Below are 19,221 nucleotides of genomic sequence, written 5' to 3' on the forward strand. Positions count from 1 at the left end.
CTCGCGTCCCGCAGGCGGCGGCCTCCTTGGTAAGGAAGCCCTCTCCGGCCCACGGATGCTGGGTCAGTACATTCCTTTACTGCTCTCGTCCGTCCCAACCACACCGTCCAAAATCTGGAGCCCAGCCCCACGTGAGTGTTTAAGGTCTCTCTGCAAACTGGCTGGGGGTTTTCTGAATTCACAGGTGGGCAAAGGTGGCGACAACGGACCCAAAACAGGAAAGCAAGGTTTAGAGAGAGGCACCCAAATCCTTGCTGGCATGATCCATCACTTAGCCGGCTTTATATCGCTGCCCCTCCATGGAACTCAAAACACTGTCTCTAGGACCTGCCCGGCCGGGACGGCACAGGACCCGCGTGAGCTTCCCATGCTGTGTTTCCGCGTTTCTCCAGTGGGCCAGCCTCTGGCAGGGTGCTCGGGGCCCGCCAGGACCACCTCTCCTCCTCACACCTCAATGTTTTGTGCTGTGTCTCACCCTCTGGCTTATCTGATAAATTAAACCATGCCGGCGTGCTAATAGATGCCTTAATGTCTTACCACTCTCAGGGAGCCGTCTTGAGATTTTCCAGTGGCTTTCTGAAAAGAACTCCGATGGCAGAATTTTCAGGACTTTGGGCAGACCTTGGAAGCCAACAGCCCTCAGCATTTATTCAACTCGTTCCAATAGACCTCTACTGGGTATTGATAGGTCTACCTTCACACTCATTCGAACCAGGTTTTTAGATGCAGACACACACACACACACGTCACAGGATTCCCACAAGCTCCCCATGGCTTGAGGCTGGCCGGGGCTGGAGCAGAACGGGGTGGGGGAGAGGGTCCCTCCCTCGCTGCAGAGCCAGACCGCGCCCTGAGAAATAGCACGTTGTTTCTGTGCCGTTCGACGCAGCAGGGAAGTTACAGATAAACTAGCTGCCGGATACGACACACACGTGGACGACACAGCCCAGATAGAAGAGGCTGAAAAAGAGGGGGTGGCGAGGACCTCCCCAACGAGGAGGGCAGGAAAGAGGCTTCCTAGTGGCATCTGAGGTGGGCATGCGTGGGTGTGATGTGCCCTACGGCCGAGACACGGGGGGGAGGGGAGAAGGGGAGGAGGGAACGGGGGGCACTCTGCGGGGGGCACAGCATGATGGGGGGCCGGGGAGCAGAAGGGAGGGACAGAAACTATGCCAGGCCCGGGAAGCTTCCGGGTCCCATCGCGAGTCCTTTGCTCTGCAGGCAGAGAATCTGTGTCCGTTCTAGAGCAAGGGGACTGTGACCTGTTCAAGGTGTCGCTTGGGAAGAGCACCCTGGCAGCCATGGCAGGAAAGACTGGAAGGAGAAGACGGGCCGGGTGGGGGTGCTCTGCAGGACTGGGTGAGGCCGGGCCGTGAGCAGAGGGGAGGGAGGTGTGTGAGGTGTGTGAGACCGGCAACAGCACGGGTCATCATGAGGGGGGCGAGGCCACGATCAGAGATGAGCGGAGAGCCGGGGCTGGCAGTTGGACGGGTTTGATTTGGGACGTACCGTGTTTGAGGACATGGCAGGATTTTCAGGTGAGAGTGTCTGTCAGGCTGTTGGAAATGCCAAGTGCCCATCGCCTCCTGGCTTGTGTGTAGTGACACCTGCGGCAGTGGCGACTGTCGGCTCCCAGCGGACTCTGTCCGTGTGCTTCACGCAAAACCATGGTCTGCTTTGGAACCAAACTGAGTTGCGGATCATATGTAAGTGACCCAGGCCCAGCCCTGCGCTACAGAGGGACATCACCCTGCCCGAGCAGGACTGGCACGCGTCCTTGCTGGGAATGTGCAGGCTGCCCGCCTGCCTCGCTGTAGGGACTGGGCCCAGCGTCCTGTTCTACCGCCGGGGAATTCTCTCAAGCCTCCGCCTGCAGCACCGCGGGGCTGGACACCAGGGCTCCCTAGGACATGGTGGGTGGCCTGTGTATCATGAAGAGGGGACAGCGGCGGGCATACAGCTTGGCTCCCAGGGTCCGCTGGACTCGCACCCACAGAACATGAGGCAGAGGAGCTGGGGGTTCATGCCCTGCGGCTCATCCTGAACGTTCCCACCGCGGGCCTCTCGGTTGCTGCGGGAAGACAGATGTGCGTGAGAGACGCCAGCGCCTCTCAGCTGTCACTAGGTCACATCCAGGGGAACTGGGGAGATGAGCAAGGCTGGGTCTTGAGGAGCCTGCGCTTGAGGAAGATCAACAACAGGTCAACGGTAAGGGTGGCAAGTAGCGGAGGCTCCCCGTCGGAGAAGAGCCGCGTTAGGGACGCATGTGGGGGCGTGTGGGCGGGCAGGGCCCCCCACGATGAAGGCACAGCGCGGAGGAAGGCCGCGGCGAGAGCGAGAGTGCTGGCGAGGGGCGGGCAGGCCTGGAGGAGCCGGCGCTCGTGGGAAGGGCTGCAGGGTCTGCCGGCCGCGGTCAGCGGGTGGAGGGTCTTGACCCCCGCCGAGCGCTGGTGCTCAGGAGGCGGTGCGGGCAGCGCGGTGGCCTGCGTCTGGGCTGGGCGTGGACGCCTCTGCTGGGAGCCCCCTGCAGCCCGGGCCGGTGCGGGGCTGTGGAGAGCCGAGCGGGCCGCTCCCGGAGCGCGGGAAGGGTCCGGGAGGGACCACGGGTCACAGGATCCAGTCGTCCTCCAGAGCCTTGAGAGGACGGAGAGGCGGAGGGTATGTGAAGGCAGGAGGAGGGGGTCTGCAGGACGCCATCGGCCCGAGAACTCCGGAGACGGTGCAGGTCGTTGGAAGTCGGAAACCGGCGGCTTTGAGCGTGTGGCCTTCGGGGTGCGGGGGCATCCCGGCCACGCTAGTCAGTCGGACAGTGGGTGTGAGGCCGCCTCTCCGAACCCGCAGGACAGAGACCGGGCTGTGGTGGTCGGCGCGCAGAGGTGACCCCGCCGCGCTGGGAGCCGACGCTCACGGGGAGGGCGTACAGGCCGTGGAAGCGAAGAGGCCGCGCGTGAGCAAGCGGGGAGCCCCGGCCCGAGGGCGTCTGGGTCCCCGTGACCGTGGGCGCGCGGGCCACAGCCTGGTGGGGCTGCTGCGGGACGTGGGGCTCGGGGCATCGCATCGCGTCCTTCCTCAGGCGGGGAAACGAGCCTCGTCCGGAGCACGGATTCGCACGGATTCGCACGCGGGCACAGGCGGGCCGCTCTGGATCCAGAACCAGGAACTTCCCCTCCAGTGCCCCGTGTCCGCGGCCCCACTGCGTTCCACAGCCTCGGCCCCACGTGTGCATAAACGCGTTCAGCCCTCAAGGACCCCGAGCACTTCAGTTCCAACCCGCACGTTAGGCCGGGGCTGCAGCAGGTATTTTCGCCTTAAGCCTGGAGGAGGCGGAGGCTGGGCTGGGCCCGTGCGCGCGCCCCGCGCCCCCGAGCGCGCCCCGGGAGCGCGCGCTGCGCCGGCCCGCCCGTCCCGACCCCACCTCCAGTGCGCGTCCTCGCGCTCATCCCCGCGCCCCCGCCTCACCCCCGGTGCGCGCTCCCGGCCGAGCGCCGCGCCGACGCGCCCCCATCCCCCGCGCGCGCCCTCGTCCGCAGTCCCCCGCTTCCCCGGCGCCACCCCCCGCCCCGGCCCCGAGCGCGTCCCCGTCTCCCGGGCGCCCCTGTCCTCCCCCCGGGCCCCATCCCCACCCCCGCGCGCGCCCCCGCCGTCAGCGCGCACCGGCGGAGCGGCGGGCCGGCGGCCGGGCCGGGGGCGCGCTCGGGGGCCCGGGCGGGGGCGCGGGCGCGAGGCCGCGTGGCGGGGCCGCGCTGAGGAGGCGCCGGGGGAGGAGCGCTCGCTGCGCCGCGCCCGGCCTGCCGCGCTCGGTGCGGGTCCGCTGGGCGCGAGGAGCGGCCAGACCGCGGCCTGCGAACAAAGGGAGGCGGCTGGGGCGGGGGCGCCGCGAGCATGGCGGACCGCGGCCTGGAGGGCATGGCTCTGCCGCTGGAGGTGCGGGCCCGGCTGGCCGAGCTGGAGCTGGAGCTGTCGGAAGGTAACAGGCCCCGCGCCCGGCCGGGCCGCGCTGGCGCGGGGAGGGCCGGGGCCGGGGCCGGGGCCGGGGCCGGGCGGGGGTCCCGGGCGGGCGTCCCGGGCGGAGGAGCGGGGCGGGGTGTGTGTGTGTGTGTGGGGCGGGGGTCCAGGGCGGGGGTGCGCGCAGCCCTGTTTCCGCCCCGGCTGCCGCGGGCTCGGCCCGGGCCCCCCGCGCTGCGGGCTTGCCGGCGGGTCTCCGCGCTGCGGCGGGGCCTGGGGCGGGGACGGGCGCCTGGGCCGGGGGCTGCCTGGGCCGGGGGCTGCCTGGGCCGCGCTGCGCCGGCCTGGCGGGGAGCCGTGTCCTTGGTGCGCGTCCGTGCGCTCGCCCCGCGGCCGGCGCTGGGGACACGTCCGCGTCGCACGGCCTGAGGTGCCGGCTGGCCTTATTCTAATGCGAAACTTGGCGTTGCACTTGGGGCTGGAGCCCGGCGGTCCGGGCGTCCTGGCCTCGGCGCAGGCTGCCCTCCGGGGGAGGATCGCGCTACTATTGTTCTGTGCGTTGTGCCGGGAAGGGTGGGGGACACGGCGGAGCCTCCCCCCGGCCAGGTCCGGCCTCTCGCTCTCATCTCTCGGATTGGGGATTTGTGACAGATTTGCTACAGGGATTTCAGGGAGTGTTGTATGCGGTTTCCTATTTGCTCCTAATGGTGGGGTCATGTGCTCAACTGTCATAAGTTTTCCATCGGGTTTTGCTGTCTTAGAAAGGGAGGCACCGAAGTTCCCAAATGGGAGATGTGTGATGTGTATCTGGTGCCCACCCAGCTCACCCTGCAAAGGCCACCACCACCCCGTGCGGCAGGGACAGGCTGGCTGGTTTTGAATTTACATTTGGAGCAGTTCAGCCTGGTGAACTTTTGTGTGTGTGTGTGTGTGTGTGTGTGTGCGCGTGTGTAACGGTTTTGTGAGGGCGGGGAGCCAGAAAGTACATTCATTCGTGCCAGTTTGCATCAGCAGGGAGGAGCTGGTGTTGACTTTATGTTTTCCTTTTTAACACATTCAGGGCAAGGGAGGGATAAACGTGTGGGCCGTGGCGTGGTGTTAACTGCCTTCTCAGCTTGACCGAGACTGGGCATTTTTCTATTTTTCTGTTTCAAATTTGGGGTTCTGCAGGGTATTGTAATGTGCTCCGATGTGAAGCAGCCCCGTGGGAGGAGGCTGTTTCCTGGACTCTGTGTGCTCAGCAGACACTATTCCGGCTGGTGGAAGGCAGTGAAGCTTTCTGGTACCTCGGAGGACCCGAAGGCAGGGGATACGGTGTGCTAGGCAGCTGGGGACGATATTTAGATTTAAACTGCTGGATAGAGTGTGCACTGTGGGCAGATGGCTGGAAAGGATGGACTGGCCGTTGGAAAATATTTGCCCAAGTTCTGTGATTTTTGTCAGTGTTCAGATGGGGTTCCTCCTCCCTCTGTGGCCGTTGTGGCCCTCGCTGCGCGCTGCATTCTGGTATTCCTGATGGCACCCCGACATCATGCCGTACCCCCACACGCGTTTGCTGTGTCTGTGGGACTTGGACAGTACGTGTCCATACCCCATCTGTGTTAGCAAAGTGGGATGCCATCTGAACTCGACAGGACCGCAGCCCCGTCCCCCGTCGGTCTGGACAACAGCTCCAGATGCTCCTCGAGGCTGGGACAGGGCTGAGGATGGGTGTCCTGGCGCCGTGCTCTATGGGGAGTGGTTGCTTACAAGTGTGAACCTGGGGCACGCGTACCTGTTCAATGACACCAGCCTGTTACCAGCCGTTTCTCTTGGAGGGTAAGGACCGTATCCGACTGCCCAGAGCGTGGCAGTAGACCACGGTGTGCTCCGTCCAGTTCTCCATGAACACCTTCCATCTGCATAGATTTTTAAAAAGGGCTTAATGAGTTTCTTACTGAGTGTCTGGGCAGAGAAAGGGGTATGTGTTTGCATGTGGGAGGTACATTATTGTTTTTCTGTCTGTGCAAACCTTGCTAGACCTGGGCTGAACGCTGAAGAATGAAACGGTCGGAGCGTGGGTGCGTTGGCCTGCCCCCCACCCCCCTTGCCCCGCTGCCCCCGCACATTAGCTGTGTCCTCTTTGACTGGCTTTGTCCGTGCTGAGCTGACGGAGCGTTCTTCCAGGTCACTTGGAATTTCGGGTCTTGTAACCACATGGAGCAGTTCCTCCGGCTTACATTAGACGAACCGCCTTGTTTTCAGTGTCGCTTTGGAGAAGCCCAAGATGGGAAGGGTCAGAGATGTGTCTCTTACATCGTGGAACTTAAAAATCCCCCAGCCTATCCACTCACAAGGTGAAAAGTTAAAACAGCTTTTATTACATTTTATCATCAGTCATGATTCATGCGGAGTGAATTCTTTAAATTAGCCTTCATCGTTTTATGGCAATATCAGAAACTATTGTGGAAACACGTGGAATTTCCAGGGCTTCGTTCCTGCAGGGGAGGATGGGAACCAGTTGCATCTGAGGCACATAATGAAGGTTGAAAACCAGGTAGACTCTTGTCTCGGAGTTCCTGCCCCGCCTGCCCGCCGTCGGGGGTGTTGTCTGTGGGGCTGGGCTCCCCCACGGGAGCAGTTCGGGTCTGGCCTCTCTGTTGTTACCGACCCCGGTGTTGTATCATGTTAGCGGGGCACGGTGTGGTCAAGGGCTGCAGGTTGACGTCTTGGCTGCAGAGCTCTGATCTTGACTTCCTGCCCTGCTGGTTGCCTCCTTTTTTCTTTCCCCGTCTGTGACTTCCCTGTGCTTCTCTCACTGCAGAACAGCCGTGTCAGCAAAGTGTGGGGGCTTTCTGCCGGGACATGTGGCCGGCAGCCCCTCCACGGGCGCTGACAGCCGCCAGTCCACGTGTCTAGCTCTAGTCGGTGGTGTGGGGCCGGGGTTGTGGGTCCGGGGCTCAGGGCCTTGGGGCTGTCTGCCGGGGCCGGTGGAGTGGCCGTGGCTCCTTTCCCATGCCCTTTCTCCTGAAGCATTTCTTCTCCCCTCCCAGACATGACTGCCTTTTGGAAACATGCATTTTCCTTTTTGGCTTTAGGAAGATCCCCAAATAATTTCATTAATGGGTAAATAAACATTTTTCGACTCAAGGAAAGGCTTTAAATAGAAACATCAAGCCGAGTAGAGAAGAAACAGAAAACTTAATTTCAGTTGTTGGCTGAGGTTTAGCAGTGAGTTTCTGGGTTAGGTGGCGGGTAGCTTCGTGGGCTGTGCGTGCACAACCCTAACCCCCTCTTACCCAGGGGTGGCTGAAGTCTTCTTTGGGTAGAACTTAGGGAAACTGCCTAGGGATACTACAGCCTGTGAAAACCATTAGGTGTTTGTACAGGGCAGTGTTTTTACAAAATAGATGCCATATTTTACTTTTTGCATGTCTGCTCGCTTCCTATTTTTTGCTTATGGGGGTTATTCAGTTCATGCTCTGCTTTGCTGGTTAATATACCAAATTACTTTAAGTCGTGTTTCGATCCGTTGCGGAGTCTGGCGGAACACTGTCTCGGTGAGTGAGCGGCTGCTAACCTGACGGACAAGGGGCCATGCACACCAGCAGTTCACAGGCACATTCCTGACACTGAAGAGTGACATTGGAAAGAGAGGGCCAGTTGGAATGTTGGTAGATTTTCAGGGCTGTTGGGCACGAGATAACAGATGCACGTGACTCTGGAACTCGACTCCCGTCCCTGTGTTTGCAGAGGGCGGAGGGCCCGGTTGCTGCAGACCTCGGGGGTCTGCCCAAGCTGACACCTTAGGACCACTTCCAAGGTCAGGAAGACCCAGCCATGTCTCACGCAGCCTAACCCTGTGGATGTCGTCCTTACTGAAAGGACACAGCTGACTCTGGAAAACAGATGTGTGAAGAAAGTGTTTTCTTGCAGATGCTCCTTGGTAATTTATCGTAATTGGAGAGGAGGAGGGGCGGGGTCAGCAGGTTCAGGGAGAGAGCTGGGGGCCGCCGGGACGCCCTCCGCCTGCTGTCAGACCTCAGGATCGGGGACAGGATTTACGTGGTACGTCCGTCCCAGAGTTGCCCAATAGCAAGAAGTACTGTGAGTGAGATGGGATTCTTGGCACGGTGGACCTAAAATATTGTTTGTTACCTGCGTTTTTAACAAATATTTATAAAATGGCAGCATCGATATGTGTGGGATTTGAAATGTGTGGATGTGGATTACAAGAGTTCTTCCGAGTTAGGAAAATAGTTAAATTTGAATGTTCTTTTCTCGATGAATAAATACAGGCGTCAAATGATGCTGGGAAGCTGGGCGCCAGGCGAGTAAACACGCTCGTTAAAGGCACAGATCTGTAAAATTGTAAGATATTTGCAACATGGTAACTATGCTTAGATCTGAGCCTGAGGGGGTCAGAGTGGTAACAATGACTCTATTTTGTGTTTTACTGGGCGGCTGGCTTTATACCCTTGTTAGGGTTTGGACGGGAGCTGTTGGATGTTATGAGTCACTTTCTGCCTTCCTCATCCCAGCCTTTTTCAAACGGGTCGTCTCTTTTTTTAGAGCTGGTTTATTTATTTATTTATTTATTTTCAAAGCAGTGATTTATGGGATGAGTCGGAGCATTCTTCTGACTTGTAAAGAGAGTGTATTGGATAATCAGCCTTTTGAATCAGTGTATATACGGATTCACCAGATCAAACCCTCCTCGTATTAGGAACGACCCTGCCCAGTTCCTGCTACAATGGCTCAGGTTCCGGCTGTAGTTGCTTGACTTCGTTCTGTGTGTCGCTGCTCATCGTGGGACGAGGGGGCATTTTACCGGTGGTACTGGGCAAGGCCCCTGCCCGATGGGATGGGTTTCTGGCCACACTGCATCAGGGCGGCACCGTTCTCGCATTCCGGCCTCCCCGTCTCCACACCTGTGCTCTCAAGGTTGCCCACTCTAGCGCTCTTTCTGGTGACCTGTGTGTGTGTGTGCGTGTGTGCGCGCATGTGCCATGCAGGGGTGACCTATTGTTACTGGTGCTCTGTTCTTTTCTGCTAAGAGGAACAAAAACTTGTCACGTCTCAGAAGAAGTAATTGCATCCATTTGTTGGTGATCGTAATAAATAGTGTTCTCAAAGAGGAGACGCTAACTGGGAATCCCAGCTGGTGTGGGGCAGGACTGTCGGAGTCAACATGCGGAAGGAAACAGTGCTCGTCCTCCCCAACCATGCCTGTCCTCTGCTGCTTTCTTGGGGACCCAGTTGGAATTATTAATTTTATAAGCCTTTGAGACAAATAAAGTGGGAAAATGCTAAGATACTGAGTTGTAAAAATTAAAATTATAGCAAGCAGTTCCTTCTGGGGCAGGAGGGTTTTGCTGTGGAGTTTTGCTCCTGGTGAGTGTCTTGGGTAGTAAAACGGGCTGTCTGTGCTGGGTACTTTACAGCCGCCCACAGCTCCTTTCTGAAGGGCTTTGTACAGCGGGCGTTACAAATCAGGGGAAAAAAAGACTGAACTATTCAAGATCCCGAGACCTGAAGGATCCTGGGTTATCCTGGGTTAGGAATGTATCTTTTTCTTCCTGGCTGCTGGTTTTACATCATGTGTTTGCTGTTTGGGTTGGAAATCTGTGTCCTAATGAGAAGACTGAAGCCTGTGGGCCAGATCCGAACTATTCAGAGACAGGATTCATTACGTTTTTATTCACAACTACGAACAACTGATTTTTTTCTTTATTGAATTATCTGGTTCGTCAGGTCATTGGATAATTTAATAATAGTGAATAATAATTTAAACATGATGTAAAACTCATGTGACGCACATCAGCTCTTCGTCTGGGCTGCTTGGGATCCACCTGGCTCCGGGCTGAGCCTCTGGCTGGGGAGAAGGCGCTCACCGTCGGCCTTCTCTCCCGGCCGCTGGGCCTGTGCAGAGAGAAACTTGATTCCCGAATCACGGAATGGTTCCGCTCGCGTGCTGACCGAGCGGCTTCCAGGTGCAGCTGGCCCTCTGTGAGGAGTTCGTAAAGCAAAGAAAAGCTGGGGGAGGGGAGAGGCCCACCCGCCCCGGAGTCTCCTTAGCGAGCACCCGCCTGTCGCCGTGTTTTGACACAGTCACGCTCCTTGACATCATCCCTCAGGAAAAGCACGAGCGTCTGTTTGGAACCCTTGCGTTACTGTCTGTTCCCCTTTCTTGCCAAGCTGAAATTCCCTTCCCTGAGGGTCGCACTGCAGTTCCCCGGTGGACGTTGCTCCCAGACCCTCAGGGAAGGTGTCGGGCACATTTAAGGGCAGTTGCGAAGTCTGCTATTGCCAGAGAGAAGGAAGACGTGGAGTATTTTCGTTGGCCGAATGCTTTAGAAAGGCCAGGGTCACTCAGCAGCCGTCAGTTTGAGGGAACAGGATGTTAGCACGGTGGGAACTTAAAGCTCCAAGTTCCCTTTATCCCTTGTGGACGACCTTCGGTGCTTCCTGCATCTCTTCGGATGTTTTCCTAAATCCTGTTTGTGGGGATCTGTGGGAGGATCTCGAGGTTTCTCCGGACTGGACACAGAAGTCTGTCCATCGAGGTGACCACTTCCTGACCTCCGTGCGTCCGGAGCGTTTGCGGGTCCTGCTGGCTCCCCCTGGCTCCCCCGCTCACAGCTCGGTTGTAGGTGGGCGAGCGAGTCTCCCGGCCTCCGTTCCCTGAGCGGTCCGGGGGAGCCTCCAACCCTCCCTGCACGGTGGTGCTGAGGGTCAGCGACGCCCACTCCGTGGATCCCCCGCCCCCTCTTCTGTCCCGCGTGTGTCCCCAGACGGAGCTCCTGTGCTTGTGACCCGGCCCTCCCCGCGCAGAGTCGCTCAGACCGAGAAGCTGGCCCGCGTGGGCTCGGGCACAGGTGCACCTGCGAAGTGCGTCATGTGGGCTGTCGTCCTGCCGCGTCCGGGACCGGGTCGGACTCTGGCCGGGGTTATTCCCAGAGCTTCCCGGGGAGCTGCGGGACCTGCCCCCCGAGGCTCCGAATCCCACCGGCTGGGACTCGGGGGCATTTGCGTTCCTCGGTGTCCGTGGATGGGGCCACGGGGCCGCACACAGCTGCCTTCAGCCCGTGCCGGAGACGCGTGGCACGGGGGCTGACCAGGTGGGCTCCTGGGAGCCGGGGCGCGACAGAGAGGGCAGGCCGCGGTCAGCGTGCCGAGCCTGCCTTGCTGTGGCGAGGCCCTGTGCCCTGCCGGCCGAGCGCCCCAGGCCGTAGCACTCCGAGGACATCGGGGCGCCCTGAGCTCCATCCAGCCTGCACGAGGCCAGTCACGCGGGGGAGCGCCACTTCACTTGGCGATTGTGAGTGGGACCTTTTCCTCGCTGACTTCCGTAGCTTCTTTTGCTTTTTATTTTCATTATTTTATTATTTTTAAAGATTTATTTATCTTCAAGAGGGAGCGAGGGAGCGCACCTGAGCAGGGGCGGGAGGGGCAGAGGGAGAGAAGCCCAGCGGACCCCGTGCCGAGTGCAGGCCGATGGGGGCCCAGAGAGTGAGACCCCCGCCAAGACTGAGAATCGGGGGCTGAGCCGTCTGGACCAGCGGGCGCCCCATGTACGCTTCTGATAAAACAAAAACTAGCGGTAGGGCGTCAAAGCCCTCCTGCCCCCTCAACCCCGTGCCCTGTGGACTTCATGGTTTTGCAGAAGTTATGTTCCCTACCTGTTTGAAGGTCACATGCGGCAGGAAGCTGGAGCCAGACGTCATGCTAGATTCTTAAGTGGCACTAACAGGCTCTTTTGTTCTTCCTGGTTTTGGCAAATATAATGGATGCTTAAAAGCTGTTGAGATTTAGGGATATAAAAACGTCTTTAAGGAGCCATTTAGGCAAGGGCATGATTGGATTAAATCTGTCATTAAAACATACACATTCAAGCCCTGGAAGATGGTCCATCCACTTTCCAGGACTGAGCCTTTGCCACTAGTGCATGTTGTCCTGTCTGTCCATGGCCACAGCCACCGTCCTCGGGCTGTCTCACGTCAGAATCTCTGTGAAAATCAGACTTGCTGTGTGGGTGGGTTGGTGTTTCATTTTGCTTTCAGCACAAGTGAGTCGAGGCTTGCTATGATGGCGACCGTCCCCGTGGACCCCAGCAGGACTCGGGCCGCCGGAGGACTAGCGATCGGGGTCCTCGTGCTGTTGATAGCGGCAGCCAGACCTTGAGATACTTCTCAGTTAGCCGGACAGAAATTAATAGGATAAGGAAGTCGAATTTGCCCTTCTTTCTTCCCCTGTAGATGGGATGAATTATTATTTTGATGCCGTACTACTAACGGATGTATAATGACTCTTGGTAATGTAGAATTTTTTTTTCCCTTTTATTAGGAAGATCTGGCCCTGGACACAGGCAGGAAGTCGCTTTAATTTCGTTTCCTTGATGACTTGTTTAGTGCTTGGCACACGTACGATTCTGGATGGAATCTGCCCTTGATGAAAGTGTGTAAGACAGAGGGGCCTCCGGAAGCGTCGGAGTCCATTCTGTCTCCTGTGAAGGGCGGAGGGCAAGGCACTGGGGAGGGACTCTGCACGGAGAGCGGCCCGGGTGGGTGTCTTCCTTGGCTGGTACGCAGGGGACCGGCCTCCTCGAGGGAATGTGCACCAGAGCCGGGAAGCTCCCTAGGCTGGCGGCCTCGGTGGGGTCGGTTTTGGTGACCGTGCTGTGTTCTTGAAGGGCAGTGTGGGGCGGGGAGCAGTGTTTGCGACGCAGCATTCCTGGACACTAAGATACAGAGTAAACCTCATAATTGCTCCCTTGTTGTTTTCACGTTGATCTTTTTAAATCTTTTTAAAATACTTTCTCAGGAAACGCCATCTTCTTTGCATAGATGAGAGACTGGGTTTCATATGGTTGGAAATTCCTACCGTCGCGAGAACCTCGGTTGCCTGACCGTGTTCGACACCCGAGGCTGGGCGGCTGGCTTTCTGTGAACCACGCCCAGGGACCCAGCCTCTCATCCCGGCTCCTTCTGAGACCGGGACTGGGAGCTTGGTGGTGGCCGGGGGCGCTCTTGGGGGTGGGGGTGGGGGCGGACTGCGAGTCCCAGGAAGACGCTCCCATGCCCTTGGACTCTGTTGTAATGGTGCTGAGGTTCTCTGAGCCGCTGCCTCGGAAACCACATTGCCAGTGGGATTTGTGATCTGGGGACGGAGGCGCGGCGTCCACTACACAACCCTTCCCATTTTCTGTGTGTTTGAAACACATTTCTCAAGGAAGATAAATGGGAAATGGGGCCCCTGTGGGCTAACTTTTCGGTATAGCACCCTTTAGAATCAGGAAGCTGGGTCATATGGTTTTATCAGAAATCTTAATCATTTTGGTCAAGAGACAATGCTGTTAATTCTTGCTTGTGTTTCTGGGAAGAAAATTCTAAATGAGTTTCCAGGAATAGCTTCTTCAGCATGTCTACAAGGGAAGAGTGACCTCTCAGAGCTCCCCTATCGCTTACGAGGGTGAGGGTGGTTGTGTTTAAGCCGTCAGCCGTCACTTAGGAGACAATCAATTTTTAGTTTTATGCAGAGTGCTTTTACTCCAAGCGAAGTGCTCGTTCCGATCTCCAGTCCTTGCAGGGACGAGCCCGGCTTCTCTCTGTCCCTAGGGAGCTGGAGTCTTGTCAGTAGGACTGGACAGTGCAGAATGTGGACTTTTACATCAGATGTTGCAAATCGACCCCTTTGTTTGTTTATGCGACCGTCTCTCCCTCCGTGACAGAGACCTCCTCTCCACCCATCTCCCGAAGTGGGGGGCGTGTCTGTAGTATTTTAGCCGCCGCTCCCACCTGCCCAGTGTGTGCAAGGGCTGCGTCTGTGCTTCCTGTGTATTACTTCTCCGGGACTGGCAGCCCAAGTGAAGGGACCTGTGTCTCCTGAGAAGGGAACCCCGCCCCGAGAGCTCGGCCAGGGCTCTGTGCCTGTGCGCGAGGTCCGCGTCGCCGGCTTCGTCCCAGGAGCCCTTGCGGACGGCGCCCTGACCCCTGCTTCTCTCTTTGCTGCTTCCCACCTCGAGGCCTGCCCTCACCCCGTGCATCCGTCCAGTGCAAAGTAGGAAGGAGAAGTGGTACAAAGATGCCGGGTTTCATGGTGAATGTGATTTTTTAAAAAAACCTATTTACTGGCATACACCCTAAATGTTTTTTCCAGCTAATGTAATGATGATGAGCTACTACCGGTTCAGAGTTCTGAGAAGGGTATTTTAGGAATCTGGTCCCCACCATCCTTTATTTTCATAACTAGAATCTGCTTAGTAAAGTCGTCAGGAGGTGGCTTTCTTTTGTTATCCTATTTTTAGTTTCAGACCCTCGAGAGGAAGCTATGTAGTGGTTACTCATCATCGTGAAGAGGGTCTAGCGATTGCAGGAACTTGTCAGGGCAGATCGTTTTTTTTAGTCGGAGTGCGGTTAACATGCAGTGTTCCCGGTGTCCAGCGCAGGTTGTGCACTTGGGTACATCATGAAATGCTCCCCGCCATCCGTCGTCCTGCTTCGGTCACCAGGGTTATCCCAGTGTCCCTGACGATGCTCCTCCCGCGGACTTGTTTTCTGACCGCGAGTGTGTGCCTGTGAGCCCTTCGCGGGCGTTGCCTCCCCACGTCCCTCCCCTCTGACAACAACCGGTTTGTTCTCGGTTTCTGTTTTGTTCGTCTGTGTTTGTAGCTTCCACACACAAGTCTTCCAGCTTCCTTCGCGGCGTGTGAAGTCTCGATCCAGGTAGACGTGGGCAGGAATAACTGTTTAAAACAGGGACTTCGTGAGACACTCGGCCCTCCTGGGGTATTGTCTCGTCGCGTAGCCCCTCCGCCCGCGCTCTCCCCTCTTCCCCGGCTAGGCTGTTCGCCGTGGAATTGTGGATCCGCGCATCCAGGATGGCCCTGGGCCGTGCGCGCGCCGGCGGGTCGGCCTTGCCTAGAGCGCTGTTTGCGGACGGGTCACCCCCACGTCCTCAGTTAGAAAGCGTGTAGCCCTCCTTAATGAAGAGACATTTGCCAGTATCAGGGAACCTCCGAAGACTTTGTTTGTTGAGTAAACCCCAGAGCAAAGATGGTTTTACGGGTTTACTGTGGACTGGTCTGGGGAGTCCCGGGACCAGCTGAAGCGGAGAACAAGGAGGGTGCGCTCTGCCTTCGGCTCTGTGCCAGCTTATGACCGCTTCCGTTCCGAGCCGCTCCGTCTCGCCAGGGCCGTGGCCGTCGGAATTAAAGGAAACGACCGTTTTCCAGTGTGCATTTCTCGAATCTGAAGCTGCCCCTGCCCCGTAGAGCAGCCCCGTTTGAAGAACGGTAGGAGCTGACTCTGCATGGATTATAGTAATTTGGTGATTCCGGCTGAGTCATTATACTGCATGGCAAATTGATTTTTCTCTTTCCATTTATCTTCGTGCTGGAGTGCCTCCAGGAGCTCACCTGCAGGCACGGACGGACGTGCGATGCTGTTCCGCTAACTTGGACTGACCGGGTCTCTGCGAGATGGCCAGAGGCCTGTATGTCATTTCCGCGTACGACCTCGTTCTCAATCCTAAACTCTCCTGATGCCCCTCTTCCTCCCGTGCTCATGCCTTCCTCTTCCTCCTGCCTCTGTCTTCTCTTTGCAACCCGTGGCCCTTAGATGCGGGGCGTGGGTTGGGTGGGGGCGGGGTCCTGACTGCCCGAATCCTTCCTCACCTTTGCAAAGCGCTTCTTTGGAGCAAGACGCCCGTGAACAGGCTTCCCAGGGCTTTAAGGACCACTGGTGTTGTTGGTAGTCTGGAAAATTGTAACCCTTTTTCCTTGGGCGTTTCCGGCTGACGTCTCTCTGCCGCATCAGTGACTCCCCACGCCAGCCACGTGTCCTTTGGCTCTGGGGGTCTGTTGCGGCACGGGCTGTGAGCAGAACCATCCACTCTTTCTACAAAGAAGAACTCCCCGATCCTGTGGCCGGGCCAGGGGGCGGGTGCCCGTCTCCAGGGATCCCAGGACCGGCGTCTCGCCGCCTACAAAGTCTGAGGCCGACAGAGGAGCGGCGAGATGAGAGACCGATGTGTTTCCCGAAGGTCACTACCGAGAAGACGTCCACGTGCGCATAAGGAAACGTGGAGCAGAGGCGGCTGAGTACGTGCAGGTGGGCACGAAGCGTGAACAGATCACGGTCTGGGTCTGCCGCGGGTGGGGGCTTGCCGGCCGCTGACAGTCCTTACTGCTGGGGGTGTGGTCTGGGTTTCCATCGGGGTTCCCGGCAGAACCCAGCTGGCGAGTCTGAGGTCGGACGGAGGCCGCTCCTGCCCCATCCGAACCCTTCCCCGGCACCGGGGCCGGCTGTCGTCTGTTCCCGGGAGTGACCCTGAGGGTCCGGGCCTTTGTCGGGAGCGGCTCGGGCTGAAGCACATCAGAGATATGAAACTGGTCACCGCGGCTCACGGGGCGGAGGCTGGACATGGCTTTGATCTCATGTTGGCCGGGATGTCGGAGGACCTTTTTGAGACAAGCCGCAGGCTTTCGTCAGAATGTCTGTCGCTCCTGCGGGAGGTGTGTGCCCGTTGTCAGGGGGCAAATGCGTTCATGACGGAAGTGCTTTCTGAAGAAGATAGGGGTTTGCCAGGGGGAGGCTTCTCGGAGGCTGAGCAACCTGCCGTGTGCCGGTGGGAAGCGGGGCCCCGTCCTACTGGATTCCAGAGTTCGGTAGGGGCGGGGCGGGGGGAGGCTGCTTCTGCCCTCTGGGTGCTTGTGAACGGTCCTCCTTTTCTCCAGCGTGCAGACAATACTGAGACGTGGGGGAGGGGTGACAGCCGTTCCAGTGACGCAGGAGATGGAAGTAAGCCTCTCGTCAGAGCGGACAGTGCAGTGGGGCCCGCCGCCACCGCCAGGGCAGGATTACCGGACAGGAGCTCAGAGGCTGGAGGGTCTGGGCCGCGGGGCTGGTGTCCTGGGTGCGGCCCCGGCCCCGGGCTGCCAGCCGCGTGGACTCGTGTGTCCTGCTCCTGCTCCGGCGGCCTCCTCCTGCTCCCTTGCCCCTCAGGCCGAGGCACTGGGCTTCTCGGGCTGGGGGTTCTGGGCCCTGAGCGTGATGAGACGGTCAGTTCTGGGCCTTCCCGTCATCGGGGCCAAGTGAGGGACTGGGAGCACTGCTCTGCCCTGCTCTCTGTGCAGGTCTAGCGGGTGGACGGACGGACGGACGGACGGCTGCATGTGTGCTCTTCAACACTGACTCCTGAGCAGAGACTCACGCCTGCAAAGGCTGCGTCCCCAGAGACGACCTTGGCTCACCCTCCTCCTGTCTGCGCAGGTGTCGGAAGTGGAGGCGCAGGCACTGGGGACGGGGCTCCTTCCAGTCCACTCCCTGGCTGCTCCCCTCCGAGGGCTGGGCTCGGCGGGGGGAGCCACGAGCAGCAGAGCTGCCGGGGCCTGTGGTTTCCAGCCGGGTCCTGCGTGCATTGTGTGTGTGCTGAGTTGTGTGTGCGGGGGGCCGTCTGTGCGGGCCATCCCCCACCCGCTGCCACGGTTCCTGCCAGCGCTGGGGTCTCCCCACTGGGGGCCCATGGGGTTGGGGCGATACAGGCACCGGGAGACTCCCACGACCTCGCTGCCCCTGCCGGGAGCTCTGGCCTGCAGCTGTCCCCATGGGGGCCGTCGTACCCCGGGGGTGGGGGCCAGGCGTCCCTGCGGCTTCGCTCCCCGCCCTCCTGCACCAGCATCCCAGGTGATCCCTGGTAAGCAAAAGCTGCCAAGCCGGTTCAGTGCAGGGAGGTGGTGTGTCTGACCTCAGGGGCTGTCCGTGTGGCCGGTCCGTCCCCTCGCGCCTGCTTTCTCACTGTGGCCCGGAGCACAGCAGGGGCTCTGAGACTGCAGAAGCCGGGTCTGGGCTGTCAATGAGAGCCTTCCTGCCTTCTGCGATCAGAGGCGGTCCTGGCTCGTCTCCCGGTCGGACGTGCGTGCGTATGCGGTCGGTGTCACTCTTTCTCTGTCAGGAGGGGAGTCCCCCGGGCGTTGCTGCTGGCGTCTGGCATGGAGAGTCCGCAGGCTTCTCGCAGCTCACAGCGGTGTGTCGGGGGCCGTGGCTGCAGCGTCCCCTGTGCGTGCTGGTTTGTAGGGTCCGTGCTGGCCCCGGCGGGTGAGGCGTTGCACTGAGTAACATGTGACGCGGATATATTACTCAGAATTCTGCGGAACAGAAAAGGGCAGTAAGTGGCATCCACCTCTCATTTCGGGGTCTGCGAGGATGGTTAAGGCCTCTCTTCAGCCCCGACCCGCCCTCCCATTCTGCCACCCCAACCCGCCATCCGTCCTGCCCGGGCTCTCCAAGGCTCCCTTGGCCTCTCTACCTAGAGGGCTGTGGTCTGCGTCTGCGTCTGTGACTGTCCAGCCTGCTGGAGGCCTTTGCTGGCCCTACTGGGCTCTCTGGCTGTCTAAACGCCGGTGTATTTATTGGCTGAGACTAGTACACATGGGACGTGTGGGTCCCAGTGCAAAGACCAGTTACCTGCTTCCCAGCCCCACACCTGGAACTCTGGTAATCAGACACCATTCCCGGTGAGGAGTTTCCCAACTGCTCGACACTATGTGTGTGATAATCCCAGCTTTGTAAACCACCTGTAAGCTGTTCCTGGTGGCCCTGGGGGAGAGCAGAGGAGTGGCGAGGGCATTTCCCTGTCCTCTTGGCACACGTCCTTATGTACTTTAGCGAGAGTACTTCTGTATTCCAGTAGAATGAAAATGACGATTTATGGCATCAAATCTGTTGAAGCCGCCCTGGAAGTGCTGGTGGTATGAAGCACAGCAGTACGTGGTCCTTACAAACCAATTAGAACTTTTATTCACATGGAAGCCGACTTCCTGGTAGCCCTCCCGTCCTGGGGAGGGGGGCGGCCGCCTGGGCCAGTGCGCACGGCTGGGGGGTCTCTGCTCTCGTTACTGGCCCCTGGAAGCGAGCTGGCTCTGACCCTGCGCCTCGACAGAGCGTGCTCACCTGGCCCCGAGCACCGTCCAGGCCAGGCCACTGGTCCAGGGGATGCTCCTGCAGCCGGAGACCGCTCCGGTCCTTGACCCTGAAACTGAGCATGGCTGGGGGCCAGCACCTGGGCCACCGCTCACCCCCAAGCTCTGCTTTCCCACCTGTGTGCTCCCGTCTGCCGCGCAGGAGCCTGGCCGCGTGGGGCAGTCATCCAGGAAAGTCATTCGCCATCATTCAGCCTGGCCTTCGGAGCCCCAAGGCTGGGGGTGGGGTGTGGGTGCCCAGAGGACCCAGGGCCGCCGGCCAACCTTTGGGAGCCGGTGGCTTTGCTCTTCAGTGGAGCATTGTCATCTGAGTCTGC

At 59.0% G+C, this 19,221-nt stretch overlaps 1 protein-coding gene across 3 annotated transcripts in view; it reads left to right on the forward strand.

The window, feature by feature from the left end:
• The first annotated feature begins 3,734 nt into the window (after positions 1-3,734).
• Positions 3,735-19,221, forward strand: part of DIP2C (disco interacting protein 2 homolog C) — a 347,914-nt gene continuing 332,427 nt past the window's right edge. Inside the window, exon 1 of one of the 3 annotated variants that reach the window (XM_082739775.1) lies at positions 3,735-3,967. In XM_082739775.1, coding sequence (XP_082595901.1) covers positions 3,883-3,967 — 85 coding nt within the window. In that variant the 5' untranslated portion in view covers positions 3,735-3,882. The remainder of the gene's footprint in view (positions 3,968-19,221) is intronic. The other 2 variants (XM_082739777.1, XM_082739776.1) reach the window with 2 other exon arrangements.

The sequence above is a fragment of the Mustela nivalis genome, assembly GCF_964662115.1.
Source record: "Mustela nivalis genome assembly, chromosome: 7".
In the NCBI taxonomy this organism is placed as follows: domain Eukaryota; kingdom Metazoa; phylum Chordata; class Mammalia; order Carnivora; family Mustelidae; genus Mustela; species Mustela nivalis.